The sequence below is a fragment of the Pinus tabuliformis genome, chromosome 4_2 (genome assembly GCF_031772625.1).
Source record: "Pinus tabuliformis cultivar Carrire ecotype Pingquan chromosome 4_2, CPIR1, whole genome shotgun sequence".
NCBI lineage: Eukaryota > Viridiplantae > Streptophyta > Pinopsida > Pinales > Pinaceae > Pinus > Pinus tabuliformis.
The window spans coordinates 727,200,039-727,224,487 of NC_142304.1; the positions used below are offsets into that span (position 1 = coordinate 727,200,039).

General features: G+C 35.8%; 1 protein-coding gene across 1 annotated transcript; it reads left to right on the forward strand.

Annotated features, from left to right (window-relative positions):
- The first annotated feature begins 249 nt into the window (after window positions 1-249).
- Window positions 250-1,452, forward strand: LOC149171644 (uncharacterized). The gene has a single exon (XM_089427545.1). It carries the CDS (start codon window positions 379-381, stop codon window positions 1,066-1,068), a length of 690 nt encoding a protein of 229 aa, XP_089283671.1. The 5' UTR covers window positions 250-378; the 3' UTR covers window positions 1,069-1,452.
- Window positions 1,453-24,449: the final 22,997 nt, after the last annotated feature.

The window sequence follows — 24,449 nt, forward strand, 5'->3', positions numbered from 1 at the left end:
GCGATTTTTCATCGTCGCACTTCATCGCATATGTCGCACTTCGTCGCATTGTCGCAGCAAGCCCGCCCGTGCGCCTGTCGTCTGCCGGCGCGCCCATCGTGCACGCCGACTCGCCCGGCGCCCAACCGCGCTCGCGCCCGAAGGCATTACACTTCCCATGCCAGCTTGTCAAATTTCCCCCATTTCGAAAAGAGATTTTGTATTTAGCTTCCCGTCTATTTCTATACATACCCTGATCTCCACTCCTATTGTATTCGCTCCGTTATCGATTTCGGCTTTTATAGAGCAGTAAGAGCATTTCTTCCGAACTATCATCCTCGTCTAGTCTTTGCACCACCTCTGCGTTCCGTGCTCGAATCTCCGGGCCGTCTTTCAATCATGTCTCAGGCACTCAAAAAGGGCGGCCGAGAGTCGGAAGCTCTGCCGATCTCAACTCACATCCGGGAGGCCAAACGCTTCTACGGCGAAGAGAAAGACCTGTTCTGTTGTGTGCTGGTATTAGAAAATATCCTATCACAGGAAGAAGAGGAATACGCTCCCAATGAGGAGGTCGTAAATGGAGTCATGAAAAGCCTGGAGGAAGAGATTGGCATGCCTTGTTTCACTTTTGATCCCTCGTCAAAATCTGGGAATAGCTCGGCGTCTTCCGATATTTCTAGCGGCCAAGAAGGGGAAACCCTAGCTTCGGACGAGCACGGAACAAAGTCTACATTTGACATAAACTCAGGTGCTTCTGCCTCGGGGGCTGAGATGGTTTATCTTCTGGACGCGTCAGACGATGAGCTCGGCATTCCCCTGAACCCTGTTCTGGACATAAAGGCCGAAATCTGGCAATCTCCCAAAGAAACACCGGAGGGTTTACCGGAAAATCCGGATCTTAAATCACTTAATGAAATCTGGCACTTCGAGGACGACTTCGAGATTCATCAAGGGTTTGAGTTGTATGAGGATTGCTGTGAAGCGAGCGGGCTGCAATACTATATGAACAGAGATCTTGTGAGCCAAGACATGTCCTTTGACGTCGATTTTACTGCGGCATGGAATTTGGAAACAGCGGGCTTCTGCTAATGAACCCAAGGATTCATTAAAGCTGTGTAAGGTTTCAATTTTGTGCTACAAAATCTGGGTGCGTCATAGATTTTCTTCACATTTAAACCTGGAGAAAATTTCATTCTTTGAATCAGTTGGAAAACTGTACAGCGGAATTTCCAGAATTATAGCAGAATTGTATCATATATTTATAGCAGACGAGATTTTAACACCGCCGCTTCTCACGTGGAGAAATCAGTTTATGACCCTATGCAATGTATCAGGGGGTCAAAAGCTTCCACCATTTCAACGCAGCATTTAAGCACTTTTCAGAGGCAACCGAACGCAATGGCCAAAAATGGCAGCATCATCTGATAGAACGACTTTGTTGACATCAACTGAAATACAAGTTTAGAACCATTCTCCACGTTTCAATATTTAAACGTGGTTGTGTATCTTAGTGAAAGATCGAGTTAATAAGGATATCAGCCTTTCATATGTTAATTTGATTTAGTTTTTCGGTTGTTCCATTTATGATTCGTGGGCTTATATCTTTTTATCAAAGTGTTTTGAATAAACGTTTTAATTTAATAGGGAAAGTTTATCAATTTATTAAAAAAAATCATTTCGTTTATTTATAAAGCACTTTAGAATGGTCATAAATTTATCAACTTATTTTAAAAAAATTCATTTCAATTATTCATAAGACAATTTACCATGGTTATAAATTAGTGAAATTGCCCGTTTAATTATAAAATCTGCAATAGAAAACACCACTGTACTAAAGTATTTTCTACCTGTGTGGTACTATTTTGAAAGTTCTAAAATTGCTTTGGAAGACGGTTGATTTTAGCAGGCAGGAGTCAGATATGTTATCATTTCTCGCTAGTCCATGCACATACACATTTTTAAAAAAACTCTTTAAAAAAAGGATTTTTAGATGGATGATATCATCTTGACATAGAAAATTTGGCATATTTTGTCAATGCAGAAATTTGGTATGTTCTCTCACTATAGAAATTTTATATAGGTTTTTTGAAATATTTTTTGAAAATAACATTTATGAAAAGCGATCCCTGCTTTTGAAAGTTAGTGCATATTGATTATATTATAACATAATTTCATTTTAAAAATAAATTAATTGATTTTAAATAACATATATTTATTTATTAATAGTTATGAAAAAGTGATTAAATTTGGTCATAATTTAAATGATAATTAATAATGAGGAAAGAAGTTATTGATTTATAAATATAGTTTGATTTATTAAGATTATTTTAAAAAATTACATAATTTCAAATAAGATGTTGGTGATCCATAAGGAGAGAGACTTTCATTACATTAAATACTCTCATGTCAGTGTATTTCCTTACTTTTAAAGAAAATAAACTCTTAACTCTTGAAGTTTAAAAATACTATTTTTTTATATTATATTTATATTAATACAAATAACATTTTAAAAAGGAATAAGATAAAATAAACAAATTTAAACTTTACATTTCTTCCCCCAAAAAATTAAATAACAATCTTACTAATTTTGGATGTCTCTCAAATTAATTTTCAAACATTGTTTCAATTTTATGAATAAGGAAAATCATAAGCACTATTTATAAATATTTCCTAAAACATTAAATATTGCCTAAAATATTGAAGTAAAAAAAAAATTAATCCAAAGTTTGAAATTTGCAAGGTTTCCATAGGCACTTAAATGTTTACCAACAAGACAAGCCATATTCACCCTTTAAAAAATCTTCAAGGACGTTGAAGTAACAAGTTCCCATGTGAGCTATTAATATTAATGGAATTTCCCTTTGTTTTAGTTTGTTATCAGTGGGGATGTCTTTAAAAAGTGTCAATTATATTGAGGCCTTATTTCCACGAATTTGATGGAAAGATGCCATAGTTTGTGCTAGGGTGATCCCAGAAAATTTTTGATGGAAAAGATGGGGAAGCTCCATGAAAGCCTTAACAATATACTGCACTAACATCTTGGAAGGAATGACGACATCAAGGTGAGTCCACCAAAAACTTGATGGCATGGCTCATATGTCTCCATTCAAGGCCCAATGGCATTGTTGGGTAACTCCACTAAAGTCATCAATGCATGTAATACGGAACACATCGAAAAGGATGATGTTCAAGGAAGAAAAAAAATTAGATTGAAGGGAGCACGTACAAAATCAATGAATTAACATCAACCACGTGTCCAAGAAAAAGATTGGAAATGAAGAAAGGGGTCATTTTAAGAAAGGATTAATGACTAATAATAGGAAATAATCTAAGAGGGCTATTAGTGAAACTTACATAATGAAAAAAAAAACAATCTCTTAGCATTCACATGCAAGTGAATCAACTAAGAAGAGTATTAAAGGGATTAGCCATGGCAAAAGAAAGGAGTTTATAGTAAAGAAATTTGTGGTCCATGTCAATCCTCCAAAAAATTGATGGTTGGATTTAATTAAGCTAACACTCAAAATCAGATAAGTTCGATAGTTGATACATCCCTGTCACATATCAATATTGGATTCCCAGCAAGTGATGTGCTTATTAAATTCTTTTAATATAGGGGTACTCATCAATAGATTCTTTAGTCACATATATTTCTGACCCATTGCCAACATCAATCAACAAGGAAAATATTATCATCCAACAAACTTATCAGAAAATTTCAATATTGGGGGTTCATGATATGGTACACTCCAATGGGCTCCCAATAACCTCAGGTCCTAATAGACTGATACACCTATACTGCTGACTCGACAACTTGATAGCCACATTTTCTATAATTCTTGGTCATGGATCCCATGTCATCCATGTTACGAGGGGCTAAAAAAAACACTCCAAACCCCTTAAACATGGAAATATAACCCTTGAATCCTATCAACAATTCATTAAAGGTTTTTTCCTTCCCAATGATCTTATGTCAATGAAATGATTACCTGACATGCCATGATAGGTGATGGGATAATCTCTCATTGATTAAAAAACTCATAGAGTCTATTATCATTATGGTATCTATATTACAATTTTAGAAATGTGCTTGATGCCATAGGATCTGATAACCTGATTTCCCATTGAAGCTCAGTCATAGATCTTGAGTATCATGCAACCAAAGGGCTTTGTAAAGGACTCCATGCCCAAATTTTTACAAGTCACAATAGAGCTTCTAAGCTCATTCTAAGATCTAGAAATTTCTTTAGAGAGGGCTGATACTACCCTCAAAGATTTCTAAAGGCTCATAGGTCTTATCCATCCTATAAGGGCCTATTGATGTTGTTGTATGCAACCAAGATTGTAAGGGGATATCGCCGATGTGAAGTACCAATTAGACCTCACATCGTTTGGTGGAGGAGTCCCATTCGGTCATACGGTTTGACCACCGTTGGAAACATTTCAAAGATATATCTTGGTTTCACATACAAACATAGGATATCACAACACTTATTTGGGTAGCAATAATGTAAGATTTGTGAGACACCCAACGTAAGGTGCACAAGGGAAAATCCATAACTGGTAAATGAAAATGAGCCTCCAATTAGAAAAGTATTAGTATTATCCTAAAGGGTGACCTGTGAAGGAAGAGAAAGACTTGTTAAATATCTGCATATTAGTCTACATAATAACAACAATCGTTAAAGCATAACAACACTCATTCAACAACAACCATACCTAAGAAACAAATTAGTTAATTCACTTAGTATGTGATTAAAACAATATATATCATAAACATAACAAGAATATTCCTACTAGATCTATGATACATGTTTGAAGACATGTCAGCTCATATATCTTTTGATTAAGAGTGAAAGTTCCCAATTACATGGTTACATGAATGAAACACTATATCCAGAAGTGGAGCATGAAGCCACAATTTGCTTCTCCAAAAAATGATATATCTCCAATGCACTATAAGATAAGCCAAGGCAAGTCTCCAAGAATCCAAGCCCTTTCTTTGAGTTATGACGAGTTATTTATAACAAATAACAATGACCTTTGAGCTTGCCCATGACTTTTTGACTTCTATGACTATTCATATTCTATTCATGACTTATTACGTTCCATATGTGACTATTCACATTCCACATGTGTCCGTTGGAATTCATTACTTATCATTTATTGCATGAGATAAATGAAAAATGAGAGAGTGGTCTAATAAGACTAAACTAATAATGGGATAAATGCTCATCAAATTGATAAGTCATTTGCTTCATCAGGGAGCTCATTTTTAATGTAAGTGTGCCATGCCATGAACTTTGTTGAGATCACGGGGGCTTCACTCAATGAACCTCTGACATATCACGTGCGTTTGTGGCATATTAAACAATACCCTTAATTTGACTAAATATTGGAAAATATCTCTAAAAATCACATTATTTAACACCCTACCAATATGAACCCAATACACCTTCCCAATTTAAAAACCCCTACTTTCACTACATATTGTAGGTATCCATTTTCTCATTAACATTTTTTATACCCCTTTATATTTTTTCATTAACTTTGGGATCCATTTTTATACCTACCAATATAAAAATCCTCTACCCCCTATATATCCCGCAATATATTATGTCATTTTTTTCTCAATAAATATCCCCCAATATGAACCCACGTGATATGGCATTTCTCCCCCACTGAAGCCCTCATGGTTGAGATGGCTTTGACCCGAATTGGCAAGTACCCTATATACCGCATATTCACCTCCAATGCCTCCATCAGTATGGTATTGGAGCTTGACTATACATTATTCCTTATCCATGAAAGTTTCATGTGAGCTTTGACTCGTGAGATGGTGTACCATAGAATAATATCCTTGGTGACCTCCAGGCCTTCTTGTTTTGTTGCTTAATTCACTTCTTCAATATATTTCTTGATCACTTGGAAGATGATCTCTCTGCCTCTAATTTTTTCAAGTGTTCCTATTGTGGCCATCCCAAGTTTCTGTGATAGATACTTGAAACCATTATGCAGTCAATTATAAGCAAAAATAGTACTGATCGAGTGTTCTCCAAGACACGTGTAGTTCTGATGGTGGAGTGTCAACTGAACTCTGTCTATTTCTACAAAAATCTTGTCTTTCTTTTCAAAATGTTGTGGAGCATCTAGATACTTGGCAACCCACTCTTGAATTTGGTCAACTGCACTATTTTCTCCTTTTGGGAGTTTTACCACTTCCTATGCTTTCTTCTGAATGCCAACGAGAGGAGCCACTTCATGTTGTATAAGTATCATCTCATCATGGTTTCCTCCATTGGTCCCGATTCCTTTTGCATGGTTGACTACCATTCTACGTTATTAAAGCTCTATGATGATAACCGTTGATTCTCCACTGCAAGATGTTTCACCTGTTACTTCACTGCAACAAGTTCTTTCCTCAATCTAGCATTCTCACTTAGTAGCTTTTGAGTTCCAAAATTGCCTTTCCCTTAGCTACATTTCTCGTCCTTCCTTCTCTATTTTTCCATGAAAAATGCATCCTTATCATCAAAAACCATTATACATTGCCTCAAGGAGTATATTTTAGTTATTTACAGGTTATACTTTTATGTTTTCTATTTGAATAAGTTTATTCTTTTTAGCTACGGAACCCAGCCACATTCTGCAGCTAATCAGTTGTTCAGCAACTACTTTCACGCTTTTGTAGGTTCCAGGTGTCAAGAGAGGAAAAGGACTACATGGGTAGCTTCGAAAACATTAGGGCATAGATCGTATCCTATTCATTTGGCCTAGATCGACGAGGAAGACTCCAGTCAAAGGGAAGTGAAACATAGAAACCTATGGCAAACAGAACTTTGTTTTGCACACGTCTCTCAGTGATGGGATCCGAAGCAGTTTCCTGAGGCCAAGGACTTCATCTGCCACCTGCACAAATAGAATCCATTGGCATTACCATAAGATTTATGTCTCCAAGCAACCAAGGACAAGAATTCTGCATACTTTCCTGTCTACGTGTTTTGCTGTAGCTTAATTCTCTCTTTAAAACAGTTGTATAATTTCCCTATATATACCTGTGTGAAGAATGCAGAAGAATTTAACTTTTTGCTTATGTATTAAGTTCAGATTTCCGCTCTGTAATTTGAAGAACTCATGAAGATCGTAGTCATGGATATAATGGTAGCTAACATACCACCTCAGTACGTCATGTTATTATCCTTGATCATGGGATAGCCAGTTGGGGGCACTTGACAAATGGATATGTCCTACGCCTTTTAGATGTATGATTTCCCACCAACCCTGCTAATCAGAGTGGATGTGTACGAGCTTTTTCCCTTATAGAGGCAGTCTGTTCCATAAGTATCCAGTAAGATTGAATCTTCATTCCAAATTGAAACACTCTACAAGGATTAGAGCACGTGGCTACGAACCACGGTGTCGGGGGTTCAAATCCCTCCTCGCCCACCCTGAAATTTTCCATTTTAATATAAAGACTTTGTTTCATGGATACATAAAGCATTGTTGGAGTGTTGATTAAGTGCTTATAATCTGAGACCTTTGCAGAGGGCCCCTCCGTTGGTCAAGGTTACATTTTATTTCTGTTTTGTCTTTCATAGTTAACTGTAAATTTACTATGTTCTTTCTTCCTTGATGTTTATAACCATTTTATAACTCTGTTCATAATGCAGCTTGTATCATCTTCTTATTAGCACATAATAGCTCTTTTGTTTCACTACTTTCTAGTTTCTTATCAGTAGTTTGAGGTTGATGTCAGTAGCATAGAGTAATTTAGAATTGTTGATCATTAGTCTAATTTATTTCTTTTACTGTTCAATGCCATTATGTTGTTAGTTTAATAACTCAAGTTGTAAGTGAATGTTTTCGAAAGCCCTTTCAGTTGATGGTTCATCTTAAAACTAAGTGGTGAAATATTTCATCTATGAATGAGTCTTTCTTTGCATTTTTATGTTTACCTTTTCTTAGAACAATGAAGTATGGAGTCCCTCAAAATGCTATCACAAGGAGGTAGTTCTCCCAAAATTGTATAGCAAAGTGATAAAGCACTTCATTTAGCTGTTATAGTAGATTAGTTGCAATTTCACTTTCAGCCTTAGTCTTTCATTTAATTTTGTTGTAATTTAATTTTCAATTTTAGAACAATGAAGTATTGAATCCCTAAAAATGCTATCACAAGGAGGTAGTTCTCCCAAAATTTTGTAGTAGAGTGACAAGACACTTCATTTAGTTTTTATGACAGATTAGTTGCAATTTCATTTTCAATCATAGTTTTTTATTTAGTTGCAATTCCATTTTTCGGTTGTTCATTTAGCTTTTGATTCTGCAATATATTAGACAATAGTTGTAATCTTATTTTCAGTATTTCATTTTTGGTTCATCATAGATAGCTACAATCTCATTTTCAGTTTTAATATTAGCTGTCATTTCATTTCTTTAGATTCTTAGCAGTAGTAGATTTAAGATTTTGTTAAATACATTGTAGAACATTAGGAATTAAAAGATCAAACCCCCAAAACAACAGAAAACTCAAAAACAGTGAGGTAAGAAGGGTCATCTAGCACATATAGTGCACTACACTTCATCAGTTTACAATATTCAGATTGATAATTTATGTAGAGCAATTTAAGACAATAAGTTGACCAAACATTTTGGCGCCGTTGCCAGGGAAGTGTAACTAGGTAGCCTTATCTCTTACATTCATAAAAATAAATAAAAACAACAAAACAAAACAATGACGTGCATAGAGAATGATACTCTAGGGGTAGATTTATAGCTAGGGGCAGAAGTTAGATTCCTACAACTCCACTTGCTCCACCAAGAGTTAGAAAATACACACCTCCATCCCAGACTCATATTCCCAGCCATAGGATTCGGGGAATCCCCGGGGCATAAATTCAATCAGAAGATTCCCCTACATCATCCACAAAAATAGTCCTAGGAAAGAAGACCTTTTTCACCTCTACAGGGGAGCCTATTGTAGTTGAAGAATTAGGAATACCTGGTGAGGAAGTAGAAACTCTCTCTCATAGTCCATTAATAGAAGAACCAGAGGAGGAAGGAATAACCTTGCAAGTTGAGCCCTATATTGACTCTGAAGAAACTATAATGGCAGAAGAAGAACAAGATGGAGAATTCACACTGTTTGGAGGAGGGGGTAGAGGAAGAGGTAGAGGAAACAATGGAGTAGGTAGAGGTAATAATGGAGGAGACAGAGGAAATAGGGAAGTAGATAACTCATTTGGATTCCCTATAGTAGATGAGGAAACACATACCAAAATGAAAAACATTTCACCATATGTCCTCCCAAACTTTTATGGGTTCAGAAGTGAGGATCCTGAAATATTTTTGTTTGAGTTTGAAGTCTTGTACAGAACCTATGACTATCTAGAAGACTCTCAAAAAATCAAATTGTTCCCTTCAACACTAAAAGGGGTTTCTTTGAAATGGTTTATGGGGTTGGTCACTCAATCCATTAGAACTTGGAATGACATGAAACAGGCATTTCTGGATAGATATTTGGATTATTGTATGCCTACCAATCATAAAGATGAGGTGTTCAAAATGATGCAAAAGGAATATGAAAACTTAGAGGATTTGCTTAAGAGATTCAACTATAATTTGAAAAGAGCAAAGATGAAGAATTTAGATGAAGAAACTTCGAAAGCTCTTTTGTTAAAGGCCATTAGAGATGAATGGATAGATATCCTTAACATGATGGGGAAGAGATATATCTCTCAACTTCCATTGAGTGACACAGCAGAACTATGTGTTCATCTCTCAAGAGGGAAATCTAAAACCGGGAAAGGGCCGAGAGATCCTTCTCTTGCTAGAGCAAACAAATCTGTAGCCAGATCTGTAAGTAGGTTAGAAATTAACAATATGATTGATGAGTTTAAAACTGACATTTTAGGGAGCCTTAGTGAGTAGCTAAACACCCTTAAAATTCAAAACAAACAAAAAACAAAGGCTGATGCTTTAGCCATATTTTTTCCAAAATGCAGAAAGAAACATGCTCTAAGGGAATGCCCTTTAGATGCAAAAATTGTAACAACTTGTATGATTTGTTCAAAAAGTCATGAGACCAAGGATTGTCCTTCAATCCCAGGTCTTAAGGCCGTCCTTCAACAGGAAACAATCCCAAATCCTATAGAATCTCTTTTTTTTTTGTTGCAAGAAGACTTTGGCCTGCAATCAAACTAGAATTCTTGGCAGCAACCTTGGCCTCAACCTCAATCTCAGTATCAATCTCAACCATGGGCCAAAGGGGTACAAAATCCTTATGGGAGATTTGCCCAATATTACCAATATCCTCCATCTTATCAAAATCAGCCACAAAATCAGCAACAACTTCCAAATCAAAACCCTCAACTTTCATTGCCATTTCCACAACAAGGTCAAAATCCTCAACTCTTACTTCCATTTCAACAAAAACCAAATCAGCTACCTGCCCAACCATTACCAAAACCTAATAATAAAAACCCTCAGAATGCTTATATGGTAGAAGGACAACAATTTCCAACTTACATGATTACTCCTCTAGATCTTAATGATGTTCAACTTAGATCTGGTAGGATATTAGAAAAGGAAAAACCTTCTATAGTTATTCAAAAACAAGACACTTCTGAGGAGGATTCTATGAAAGTCAACAAAAGTTTTGAGGGAACATCCCTCCAAAACCAAAACATAGAAAATGAAAAACAAAAAGAATCAATAAACACAAATCCTATAATTGAGCAACCAGCATCTACTTCTACACCTCCTTTTCTTGAGAGATTACAAATTGATAGAGGGGTAGAAAAACAGATCTCATTGCCCAATTATGTTTTTCTAGATGAATTGAAGAATGTTTGCATCAAAATTCCTTTGCTGTAAGCCATTACGGAAATTATTATTCTAGCTAAGACAATAAAGGAGTTGAGCATCAAAAGACCAGGAAGAAAACCGAGAGAAACAAAAAGAATTCACCTGGTAGGGAAGATAGCAGATATCATGATGGGAAAGATTACCATGCAGAAATATGTGGATCCAGGAAGTCCAATTGTCAAGACACATATAAATGGGAATGAAATTCCAAATACAATGATTGACTTAGGGACATCAATAAACATTATGAGTAGACAAACTATGGAGCAGCTTAAACTTCCTAAGCTTCTTTACACACCTACCCTACTGCAACTTGCAGATAGATCAGTAATTAAACCAAATGGTGTGCTAGAAGATATTTCAGTCTCCTTAGATTCTTGGGAATATCTTGTTGATTTTATGATTTTAACTCCCAAGAATAATTTAGGAGAACACCCACTCATATTAGGAAGACCTTGGCTGGCCACAGCTGATGCTTTTATTAATTGGAGATCTGGTGACATGTATATTTCTGATGGTAATTCAACAAAGAAATTTACTTTGTATCCTCCAGCAAAAGAAATAATAGAAATAGATGACAAGGAATGGATTAGTGATGAAGATGATATTCAGCCTCTCTTTACTATATCTGAAATTAGTGAAGATAGTTAAATTTTGAACACATTAGAAAATTTTGAAACATCTTTAGAATATGATCATGCACAATTTCAAGAAATATCTAATATTGAATACTTGTCATCTAGGCAAATGTCTCTCTATTCTATGGAAGAGTTTGGTAGCTCTACAATTGAAATTTTTCTAGGTAGGACATTGAACATAAACAAAAACTTGGAGAAACTACAACAAGAAAAACTAACCAAAATATTAAAAAAACATTCTGTTGCATTTGCATGGGAGTATATCGAAATGAAAGGTATTGATCGTAAGACTTGTATCTATCATATCTATATTGAAGAAAACAGTAAACCAATCAAACAACGTCAAAGAAGAATGAATCAGAATCTTAGGGAAATTGTGAAAGAAGAGTTCCAAAAATTACTCAATGTAAACATCATTTACCCAATTTCATATAGCCAATGGGTTTCTCCTTTGGTAATTGTGCCTAAAAAGAATGGTAAATGGAGGGTGTGCATTGATTATTGAGAATTGAATAAAGCAACCTTGAAAGATCACTTTCCTTTGCCCTTTATAGTTCAAGTGTTAGATACATTAGCAGGTAAAAAGTATTTCTCATTCTTGGATGGTTTAGTGGTTATAATCAAATTCAGGTAGCACCTGAGGATCAGGATAAAACCAAATTTACTTGTCCATGTGGAACTTTGCCTATCGAGTGCTTCCTTTTGGGTTATGTAATGCACCTACAACATTCCAAAGAGCAGTACTAGGAATTTTTTTTCTGATCTAATACATGATTGTGTAGACGTATATATGGATGATTTTATAGTTTATGGTAACACATTTGAAGAAGCTTTGGAGAATTTGGAAAAAGTCCTTAAAAGATGTAAAGAAACAAACCTTTCACTAAGCCATGAAAAATACTTTATGATGTTTATAGAAGGTATTGTTTTAGGACATCACATTTCAGGAGAAGGGATTAAAGTTGACAAATCTAAAGTTGAAGTTAGCTCTAAATTGTCAATTCCAAATTGCCAAAAGGATGTTAGAAGTTTTCTAGGATTTACAAGATATTATAGAAGATTTATAGAAAACTTCACTAAAATAACATCTCCACTCTTCAAATTTCTTACAAAATATTGTGAATTCAAGTGGAATCCTGATTGCCAACTAGCATTTGAAACCTTGAAAGCAAAAATATCTGAAGCACCTATCTTAAGAGGACCAAATTGGAAACTTCCTTTCCATATTTCTACAGATGCTTCAGATACAACTCTAGGAGTTGTATTAGGACAAAAATATTTGATTCCTTATGCCATTTACTATACAAGTAAAAATTTGACTCCCACTGAGTTAAATTATACTGTAACTGAAAAAGAGTTCTTAGCTGTTGTTCACGCAATTAACAAGCTTAGACACTATATAACAGGCTATGAAAACTTTGTTCATACAGATCACTCTGCAATTAGATATTTGACGAATAAACCTATTACTAATGGAAAAGTTATAAGATGGCTTTTACTTTTGCAAGAATTCAATATTATTGTGCTAGATAGACTTGGAAAACAAAACAGAGTTGGTGATTTCTTGTCCAGGATTGAGAATATCAAAGAAGACTCTCCGGTTGAAGATAAGTTTCCTGATGAATATCTCTTTGTAGTAACTACTCAAATTCCTTGGTTTGCAGATGTTGCTAATTACTTGGTTACAGGGAAGTTACCTTCACATTTATTTCCTAGAGAGAAAAGAAAGATTATTCAAGATAGGGCAAGATATTCATAGATCACTAACGAATTGTATAAAATAGGGCCAGATATTATGATCAGAAGGTGTGTTAGGGAAGATGAGATGCCTGATATTCTCAAAGCATGTCATGATGATCCGTGTGGTGGACACTTTGCTGACAAGAGGACAACCTATAAAATCCTTTATTTAGGATATTTTTGGCCATCCATTTTCAAAGATGCTAAAGAATATTTCAAAAGGCGCGACAGTTGCTAAAGGGTAGGGAAACCTGCTCCCTCAAATGAAATGCCATTACAACTTCAGGTACTTATCGAACCCTTCGAAAAATGGGCTTTAGACTTTATTGGACCTATTAATCCTCCATCCAAGCAAAAAAAGTAAATATTGGTATGCACTTATTATGTCACCAAATGGGTACAAGCCAAAGCATTACTTTTTGCTAACAAAAATTCTGTACTTAGTTTTTTTTTTAGGATATTTTTACTCTTTTTGGTGTTCCAAGAGAAATTATGACAGATCAGGGACTTCAATTCACATCCAACATGGTGGAGAAGCTTATGGAGGAATACAAAATCAAGCATAGGAAATCCACTCCCTATCATCCACAAGCAAATGGTCAAGTGGAGTCTACAAATAAAGTGATTGAAAGAATCCTGACCAAGACTCTGCATCTACATTAAAGAGATTGGGCAGAAAGGCTTCCTGAAGCTTTATGGGCCTATAGAACTACATGGAGGAACACAACTGGACATACACACTATGAACTTGTTTATGGGAAGCAAGTCCTGTTCCCCATAGAGTTCCAAGTCAAAACTTCCAAGATGGAAGTCCAGTTGGGGATGGATTTATCAGAAGCTCAAAAGCATAAACTAGAGCAATTGAATGAACTTGATGAAATTAGACAAGAGGTTGTTCAAAGGACTAGTCTAGTTTAGCAACAGAGGGCTAAATGGCATGACAAGTACATCAAGGACAAGAAGTTTCAAGAGGGAGATTTGGCACTATTATTTGATTCAAAGTTTAAGGATTTTCAAGGGATGTTTCGAACTCATTGGCTTAGGCCATATGGGATTGAAAAAGTTTTCAGTAATGGAGCAGTAAGGATTAGAACAATAGATGAAAGTCAAACTCCTCTCCTTGTGAATGGTTATAGATTGAAAATTTATCAAAAACCAATCTCAAAGGAGGAGTTCATCAAGATCTTTCAAAACAATTCTAAAATGAAGTTGGTGAAGAAGAATCCTTCTTCTCCACCAACTTAGTCTTTGTTTCCCCTATCTAAAAAAAATAAAATAAATTGTATAAGGTTGAAAACCAATCAATGATTGGCATGCTTATACAGAAAATACAAGGTGAAAATCAGAAGCTTCTGACACCCTATATTTTCCATTTCCTTTTCTAAAAAAAAAAATGGTGACTCACTTTGCATTTCTGCAAAATTTATTGTTTTATCTCATTTTCACTCTTTGTTACTTTTGCAAAGTCTCGCTTTCACTCCACTACCATATTCCACCAATAAATTTTTCGTCTCCAACATTTCTTCCGTCTCCATTTTTCATATATCATCTTGTCATATTTTCACCCACACAGCCACCTCCATTTCATTCATTCATAAAGTCATATTTATTGTCTGTTTTACATTCTGCAACTATTTTCATGTGCTGGAGTTGTTCCTGTTCCGTAGCTAATCCTATTCTGTAGCCAATTTGATTCTGCAACAACAGTTTGATCATCAGTCCAAGCATAAAGAGGCCAGTTCATAATAAATTTTCATATGCAGGTAATTTAGGAGAGAACAACTTTTGAAGACCAATCACATCTAAGCACTTGTGGAAGCAAACAACAAGAGATTAGCAAGTAGAAGGTATGGTTCTAAAAGGTAAAAACAAAAACTTATTTGAAAAAGCAATACAAAACATAAGTTTGTATAACTCGTATAATCACATGACTCCTTGATTTATCATTATGAGATTTGATTGCCATGATGATTTCGCCACTCCTTCTATCTCTAATACCTAATGGTCTAATGATGCAAGCCCCATTTTAAAATCAACGATTTGTACTTAACTGGACTCCTCCAACAAATCTGTTAAATGGTTAGATTCATGACGTAACCCATTTGAATACGACTCCTCAAAACCCTGATTATTCATTTATTACACCAAGTTTTCTTCTCTTATACTTCCACAACTTTTTTGTGCATACAAACATTCTGTTACCTTGTGCACACAGTCACTCCGTTTTCGTATTCTTTGTGTATAACAGTCACTCTGTTTTTTTTACATAGTTTACATATACATCGACTCCGTTTCCATATACCTTGTGCACACTCTTTTTCCACACATTTTATGCATACAGCTACTCTGCTTCCGTATACCCTGTACGTACAGTCATTTTATCTCATACTCATAGACATTTTACTTCCATATATTTTGTCAGTTTGTCTCCATATCCATAGTTATTTATGTTTTTATATACCAGTTGTTCCACTGTCGTATACACAGTCCTCTTTACACAATCACTCCATTTCTCAATCAGTGAAGGGAATTTTTGAAGAATAGCAGAGAACAGAGGTGATGGGGCTCATCGTCAGAACTGAACCCATAGGGGTGAAGTACATGGAAGATTATCCTCAATTGAAAGGAATGTTTTAGAAGGATGGTTGGTTGAGTTTCATTGAAAAATTCAATGGTTACAATAAAGAAATCACCAAATCTTTTGCCAAATTGTTTGATGGGATAGATGTGGAAATAGGTGATATAAAATTTACAGTGACCAAGTCTTTTATTACTGAAGCAACCGAGCTTCCAAGGCTAGGAGAGAGGTGGTTCAAGAACAAAGAATTTCATGACGAAACCTGGAAGGTCATTCTCAAAAATCTAGGTATGGACACTTCAGTTTTTAGGAAAGGAATTCCAATCTCTGCACTTAAGGACAAATGGAGTAGCATGCTAATAATTTTGCAAAAGTTTATTACATGTGAGGGAAGGTTTGGTTCCATGTATGTATATCACATAAGACTGTTAATGAATTTTATTGAAGATGGAACCCTCAATCTCTCATTTTTCTTGTTGAATAGTTTAAGAAGAATAGCCTTTAATGTGCAGAAGAAAATTGAAGCAATAGAAACCACTCTTTATCATCATGGACTAGTAAAAATTTTAGTTGAACATCACTTAAAGAGTGTAGGGAACATGGGATGAATTTTTGGTCAGAAACTTCTTCCAAGATGCTCCAAAATTGTCTGAGGGAAGTTCTGTAAAAATAAGTAGGAGAAGGAAGACCAGTCTCACCATTCAAAACACTCCTGAAACTTCAGCACAAAAAAACAATGAAGAAGAGCCCATCTCTGAAACATTAACAGAGATCAGAAAGCAAACAAAGCAGAGAAGAAAAATGAAAGAAAAGGTTGAGGAAATCCACAAGAATATTCCTGAACCTTCATCATCTAAGGAGGATGAACACCTGCTTTCAAAGAGATTAATCAAAATCAGAGATTAGCTCAAGAAAGAGAAGGAGAATGGAAAATGAAAACAGGTTATAGAGGAAGAAATCATAGGCTCCCAAAGTTTGAGGAGAAGTTCTAGACTCAGGGGCAAAGTGAAGAAAGCAAAATCAAAAGAGACCCAATTCATAGATTTGGGGGAAGAAAATCCAACTCAGTCCCATGACAATATTCCATATGAGCAAAGCCCACAGAACTCTCCTCAACAAAACTTTGAAAGCAACCCAAGAAGAGCCTCTCCAGGCATTAATCCGATTCAATAATAGATTTATGACTACATAGAGTCATTGGTGAAAAACAGTACATCGATGGACCCAGGGACTTCATCTAATCCTGAGCAGCCTGCCACATCACAAGAAACTTTTATTAGCTCACTTAAACAGGAAATCTATGAGCTAGAAGTTCTAAATAGACATATCTAAAGAGAAAATGAAGCCTTAAAAGAACAGCAAAAGTTGGATAAGATTATCCATGATAACACTATGCTTCACTTGGGTTTATGGCACATGAAGAACAAAAAACTAAAAAGTAAGAATAAGAAGTTAAAAAGGGCACTCATTAGCCTCAAGTACAGATTTCTTATGAGGAAGCGTAGGATGGTAGTTGGTGCAAAGAAAAGCAAGAAGAGGTTGGATGTTTTGGTTGAAGTCTCAGAACAAATGCAGTGGGAGGAGGGAGTTACAATTTTGATTGCATGGGGACATGCAATAGTCTAGCAGTGGGGGTATGTTGAGTTTTTTTTTATGAATGTAAGAGATAAGGCTACCTAGTTACACTTCCTCGGCAACGGCGCCAAAATGTTTGGTCAATTTAGTGTCCTAAATTCTCTACATAAATTATCAATCCGAGTATCGTAAACTGATGAAGTGTAGTGCACTATATGTGCTAAATGACCCTTCTTACCTCACTGTTTTTGAGTTTTCTGTTGTTTTGGGGGTTTGATATTTTAATTCCTAATGTTTTGCAATGTATTTAACAAAATATTAAATCTATTGTTGCTAAGAATATAAAGAAATGAAATGAGAGCTAATATTAAAACTGAAATGAGATTGCAGCTATCTATGATGAACCAAAAATGAAATACTGAAATTAAGATTACAACTATTGTCTAATTTGTTGCAGAATCAAAGGCTAAATGAAAAATGGAATTGCAACTAAATAAAAAACTATGATTGAAAACGAAATTGCAACTAATCTGTCATAAAAACTAAATGAAGTGTCGTATCACTCTGCTACACAATTTTGGGAGAACTACCTCCTTGTGATAGCATTTTGAGGGATTCAATACTTCATTTCTCTAAAATTGAAAATGAAATTACAACAAAATTAAATGAAAGAGTAAGACTGAAAGTGAAATTGCAACTAATCTACTATAATAGCTAAATGAAGTGCTTTATCACTATGCTATACAATTTTGGGAGAACTACCACCTTGTGATAGCATTTTGAGGACTCCATAGTTCATTGTTCTAAGAAAAATTAAACATAAAAATGCAGAGAAAGACTCATTCATAAATGAAATATTTCACCACTTAGTTTGAAGATGAACCATCAACTGAAAGGGCTTTCAGAAACATTCACTTAAAACATGAGTTATTAAACTAACAACAAAATGGAATTGAATAGTAAATGAAAGAAACTAGACTAATGGTCAACAATTCTAAATCACTCTATGCTACTGACATCAACCTCAAACTACTGATAAGAAACTAGAATGTAGTGAAACAAAAGAGCTATTATGTGCTAATAAGAAGATGATACAAGCTGCATTATGAACAGAGTTAAAAAAATGGTTATAAACATCATGGAAAAAAGAACATAGTGAATTTACAGCTAACTATGAAAGACAAAACAGAAATAAAATGTAACCTTGACCAACACAGGGGCCCTTTGCAAAGGTCTCGGATTATAAGCACTTAATTAACACTCCAACAACGTTTCACATATCCATGAAACAGAGTCTTTAGTTGATCAAACGAGACACTGCATACATCCATGACTCTATCCGCTAGTGGATGAGTGATCCCCATCTCTCCAAATATAAGATGAACACCTGTGAGAGGAGGTTCCTATGGAGAACCCAGTTCATCATCCAAAGGTTTGATATTATCTTCTTCCTCCAACTCTTCTTCCTCTATCTCATGAGTCAATTTTTCTTCCAACCTCTAGGCTACTTCTTCCTCCTGGGACTACCTTTGTTGTTCCTCTTCTGTCCTTCTCCTCTCCTCTTCTTTTTCTTGTTGCTTCTCCAACAACTCATCATGCTTCCTCTTCTCCACCTCTTCTACTTCTCTCCTCTCATGTTCTTCTTGACTAACTCCTATGTTAAAAGGATCAACTTTCCATTTCCTACTGCTCTCGTCTACCGAATCATACTCGATCCTCTTATTAGCTATTTTCCTTGCTCGAGGGGTTATCTGTTCTTCCTCATACCCCTAGATATCTTGAGCTAGTGGATCCTAGGGTGAACTGGTTTTCACTGCTGGATATGTCTATCTAATTGAATTACACTAGTTCTTCATTTTTTCATATTCTGCTATGGACATCGATGAATACCCCATATTGAAACTGATCCTTTCAAAATGTTGCTTACACACTCTCCTAGGATCATATCCATGAAAGTTTGTAACAACCTCGATTGAAAATTCATGTAAAACATATATAAGACCATGGTCATGGGACACGTATGACAAGTTGAATGTTAGGAAAAACATCCTAGTGGGTGTTCATTTCAGTTATTATGGCTAAAAGACATCGGAAAAGGCAATGGCAAAGGATTTGGAAAGGAAAGAGGCATTATTTGGCATTTATTTATGAAAATAATGGAAAATAAGAGAAGGGGAAGATGAAAGGTCACAAGTTATATGTGAGGAGGAAAATGAAGGAAAATAATGGAAAATGAAGAATATAAAGGCCTCAATGATAAAAAGGCTTATGAGGATCAGTTCATAGACTATTGTCAGTTTTAGCTTGGATCTCTCTCTCTATTCTCTCTCTCTCTCATAATATTGGACACTTAGAGTTTTCTTGGAGCACTCTTGGAGGAGTGTGGCATACTTTGGATTTGGAGCAAGAAGGAAAAGGAAGAGAAGGAAAGTGCAAGGAAACAATGGGATCAACAACTACAGTGGGATGATTTGCGGGTATCAAGTTGTATGTATGATTTCCTTGCTAGTTTCGTAATGCATGGCACATGCATGTGTTTTATTGGTCATGATCTGTTAGTGGCATGGGAGATTGCCTGGATTGACAACAAATTTGCTTAGACATGCCATTTCCAGGATAGCCATGGTGTTGTGGGTTTTACTTTTGTTTTATGGTTGGCTCTCATATTCCTTTGGCTGTAGGTTGAGTTATTAGTTCTTAGAGCCTTGGTTGGACAAACGCTCTAGAATCCCTATAACAATTTGGGTTGAGTTACTAGTCTTGGAGCCTTGGTTGGAAAAATTCTCTTCAGCGCTTGGTGTGTTGAGTTACTAGTCCTAAAGCCTCGGTTGGACAAACACTCTAGAGCCTAAGAAAATTTGTGGGTTGAGTTACTAGTCTTGGAAGATTTGGTTGGAACAAACACTCTGTAGCCCTATGACATATTTGCATACCACATAGGAAACAGTGACTCAATTTCGATATTGCTTTCTTTTTAAAAATAATTCAGGGATATAAATAGATAATAATTCATGATCCAATCCTCTAGCTTAATTAAATTATTTTGTGCTATTATAAATTAAGCAACATACAAAATTCACAAAGGTTCAGGTACTCGTCTATCATATTAAGCCCTCCTAACATATAACACTAACAAAGAAACTTTCCATTCAATGTCTCAACCAGTACTACATACAATAGTATTTACAGAAATAGTTTCTGCTACTATAGTTACATGAAGGATTTTCTATTCCGTTCATTATTCAACTAGGCAACATTATGATTACAAAATACACTCGTTCCACAATAATTATAGTAGTAATAAAATTTCTGAAAGAATATAAAGAGAAACTTAGTTGTTTTGGTTTAGGCTACCAGGAGAATCCACAAGGAGCAATAACAATCCTCCAAACCAATGAGAATGATACCTTTACCACTTCTCACCCTGTGCTAGTTTCCACTTCCAGAATAGTTTTTAGATCAAGAACCTTCACATGTTCACCTAAGACAACCTGGTCCCAACCATCTATAGTCTAGGGAATTTAGTTTAAGCACTTAGGCTTCATATAGAGTTCTACTGGCCAACCAGATCAAGAACTATATGTCCTGTCATCATCCTACCTCCCTCTGCAGTGTCCTACCAGAGGTTTTAGTATCTTCCCATCTCCCTCCTTAGTTTCCTCAAGTTTTTCCTCTCATACTCTCTGTTAGGCCCCTATACTACTAGTGTAACCCCTTATTGTTATTAGTATAACCCACTTATTATATTGATGTACCCATGTAGTGCCCATATTGTTACTATTATGCCACACAGAAGCCCACCATTGTTACTGTTGTGCCCTACAATATTATTGTTATGTAGGCTTTGATTGCATTGGGACCACTTAGACTCCTATATATAGAAAGGAGGTATTTTCATTTGTATCATCCAAGAATTGTTCATTTATGTAATGTAAAGGAGGTTGCCCCCTCGAAGAGGCTGAATTCTAAGGCGTGGATCTCTCTTTTCTATCTTTTTGTGTGCTGGTTTCATAACATTTGGTATCAGAGCTTTGGATTCTAGGGTTTCGCTGCTCCAAACAGGTCATCGTGGCATTTTCGCTATAACCTTTTTTCTGTAACGTTTCAGAAGTTGCAAAAAAAACCCATTTGAGAAGAATTGGCGCTGAACCGTGGGTCCGAATTTCAGATCTTTTCACGCGATAGTTTCGGATATATGATCTACGGAAGTTGGTCTTTTTGCAGACTCCTGAATTACACTCAAAACAGGTGACCTGGGGAAAATCGTCATAACTTTCTTTCTGAGAATCGGATTGAAATTTCGTAAGAAGGTATAGAAAGAGAACGGACTGTAGTTTCGGTTTATATATTTTTCAGAGTCAAATGTTGAAACAGTGACACGTGGCACTTCATGCAATTTCGCTCTACTGAACCAGTCTATAATCAGGTCCCTCCGGGAGATTGTGCATAACTTTTTCTTGGAGAATCCAATTTGGATCAGACTTGTGGCATTGGAAAGAGGACACAGAGGGCTACTACAGGTCACAAGTTCAGAACTTGAAGATCTGAAAGTACAGATTTACAGTCGTTTCAAGGTAGATCTCCTAAAATCAAGAAAAAGCAAGATGAGGAAGTTTGATGGCAAGGATCCGGTAAATTGGATACTTCAGATGGAGCAATATTTTGATATACATGGTGTACAACTGTTACAAAAGGTATGTATTGCATCTTCATATTTAGAACCAGATCAATTTTTATGGTACAAAGGGCTTTGTTCTCGTAAAAAACTTGTTACGTGGTCAATTTTCACGGAGGAAATGATAGCACATTATGAGGATATAAAGAGCAACACCTTCTTTAGAGCAACAACACAACAATTGGAAAGAGTAAAAGGGCTTTGTGACATAATGGAAAGAAAAATTATGGAAACCAAGAAGCATACCCCTCACAACTATAAAGATGGAAGTGTTGTTTCTTCCAGCCTTCCACAACCTACAAGGGTTACACCACAACAATTGGAAGAAAAAAGAGAAAAAGGGCTTTGTTACAATTGTGATAGCAAATGCACTAAAGGTCATAGGTGTGCTGAGAAGAAATTATTTTACATAGAATATGAAGAGGAGGAAGAAAAGGATCAAGAAACATCAAAATAAGAGGATATACGTCAGGACACCACCCCAGAGAAAGAAGAAATGAATCAGACCATATCTTGTAAAGCCTTGGCAAGAATTACCACTCCTCAAACTCTTAAGATAGAAGGACATATCAAGAAGAAAAAGGTGCAAGAAGTGAAAGATCACATCGAGAAAGAAGAAATGAATCCAACCATATCTTTTAATTCAATGGATGAAATTACCACTCCTCAAACTATCAAGATAGAAGGACACATCAAGAAGAAAAATGTTCAAGAAGTGAAAGATCACATCAAGCATCAAGAAATGAATCCGACCATATCTTGTAAAGGACTGGAAGAAATTACCACTCCTCAAAAGATAGAAGGACATATCAAGAAGAAAAAGGTTCAAGTAGAGAAAGATCATATCGAGCATCAACAGCAAGCTCTCCAACTTTTAAAGGATAACGCCACTTCGGTGCAAAATCAAATGAAACAACAGGTAGATCAACATCGTAGTGAAAAATGTTTTGATGTGAGTGATTGGGTATTTTTACTGCTACATCTCAAGCAAGCTATTTACGAGAAGGAAATGTTGGCAATACTACATGCACTTAAAAAATGGCGACCTTACCGAATGGGAAGACGCTTCAAGGATGAGGATGTGGAAGCATTGTTTTGTACTATTTATATTATCCAACCAAATTGGATAAACGAAGCAACGGATGAATGGAAGAAGAACGAAGAAGTATGGCAACTTATTCAAAAGTTGCAAAAGATCCCAATTCAAGCAATATTGCCAGAAATTGAAGAGGAAGGAAAAATCATATTGGAACCTGGAGCAGTCATAGAAACAAGAACCCGAAAGCTACGAAATCGATCAATTTCAGAGTATCTCATCAAGTGGAAGAACTTACCCGCTGAATATTCCACATGGGAGGACAAGAATTTTATATAGAAGCATCAAGAACTACTCAAGCGTTGAGGACAACGCTTTTTGAAGGAGAGGGGCATGTTAGGCCCCTATACTACTAGTGTAACCCCTTATTGTTATTAGTATAACCCACTTATTATATTGATGTACCCATGTAGTGCCCATATTGTTACTATTATGCCACACAGAAGCCCACCATTGTTACTGTTGTGCCCTACAATATTATTGTTATGTAGGCTTTGATTGCATTGGGACCACTTAGACTCCTATATATAGAAAGGAGGTATTTTCATTTGTATCATCCAAGAATTGTTCATTTATGTAATGTAAAGGAGGTTGCCCCCTCGAAGAGGCTGAATTCTAAGGCGTGGATCTCTCTTTTCTATCTTTTTGTGAGCTGGTTTCATAACACTCTCCTTGGCTTCTTTCCCCAAACTAAGATTATTTATCTTTAGGGAAGGGAGTAATTGTCTCTAATTGTCTGGTAAGTAAAATTTTTTATGTATTGTATTTTCCGATAAATTCCTTGGCTGGCCATAACCAATTTTAAAATCAAATCAAAATAAACTTTAAATATTAAGTTCCCCACAATTCACTGAATTACTACAATAGAAGTAAATTAACTATTTAATTGTCACTAGGGAGTTTTACATCTTCCCCCACTTGAGTGAATCACCATCCTCGGAGTTTACTAGCCTTCAACACAAGCTTGAATATGCTTATGTATAAAATATTTATTCTCATCTTTAGAGGTAGCCTTTCCCGGTTGAAGTACCTCCATCGTACTTAACGTGATAACTACTTGTACTTGGAGCATCATTTCCTCAAAATGAGAACACATAGAGGTTCAATTACGGTCTTCCTTTCGAGCTTGACCTAAATTCACCATCCTTTTGGTACTTAGTTTCTCATCAATACTTATTTAAGATCATATATACCTATATTGTTTCAATGTTCATTACTGCACTATCAGTTGTTATTTATATACCCATCAAAGATCGTTAGCACACATCATAACCCAACGAGGGTCAATAACATACACTCAATATT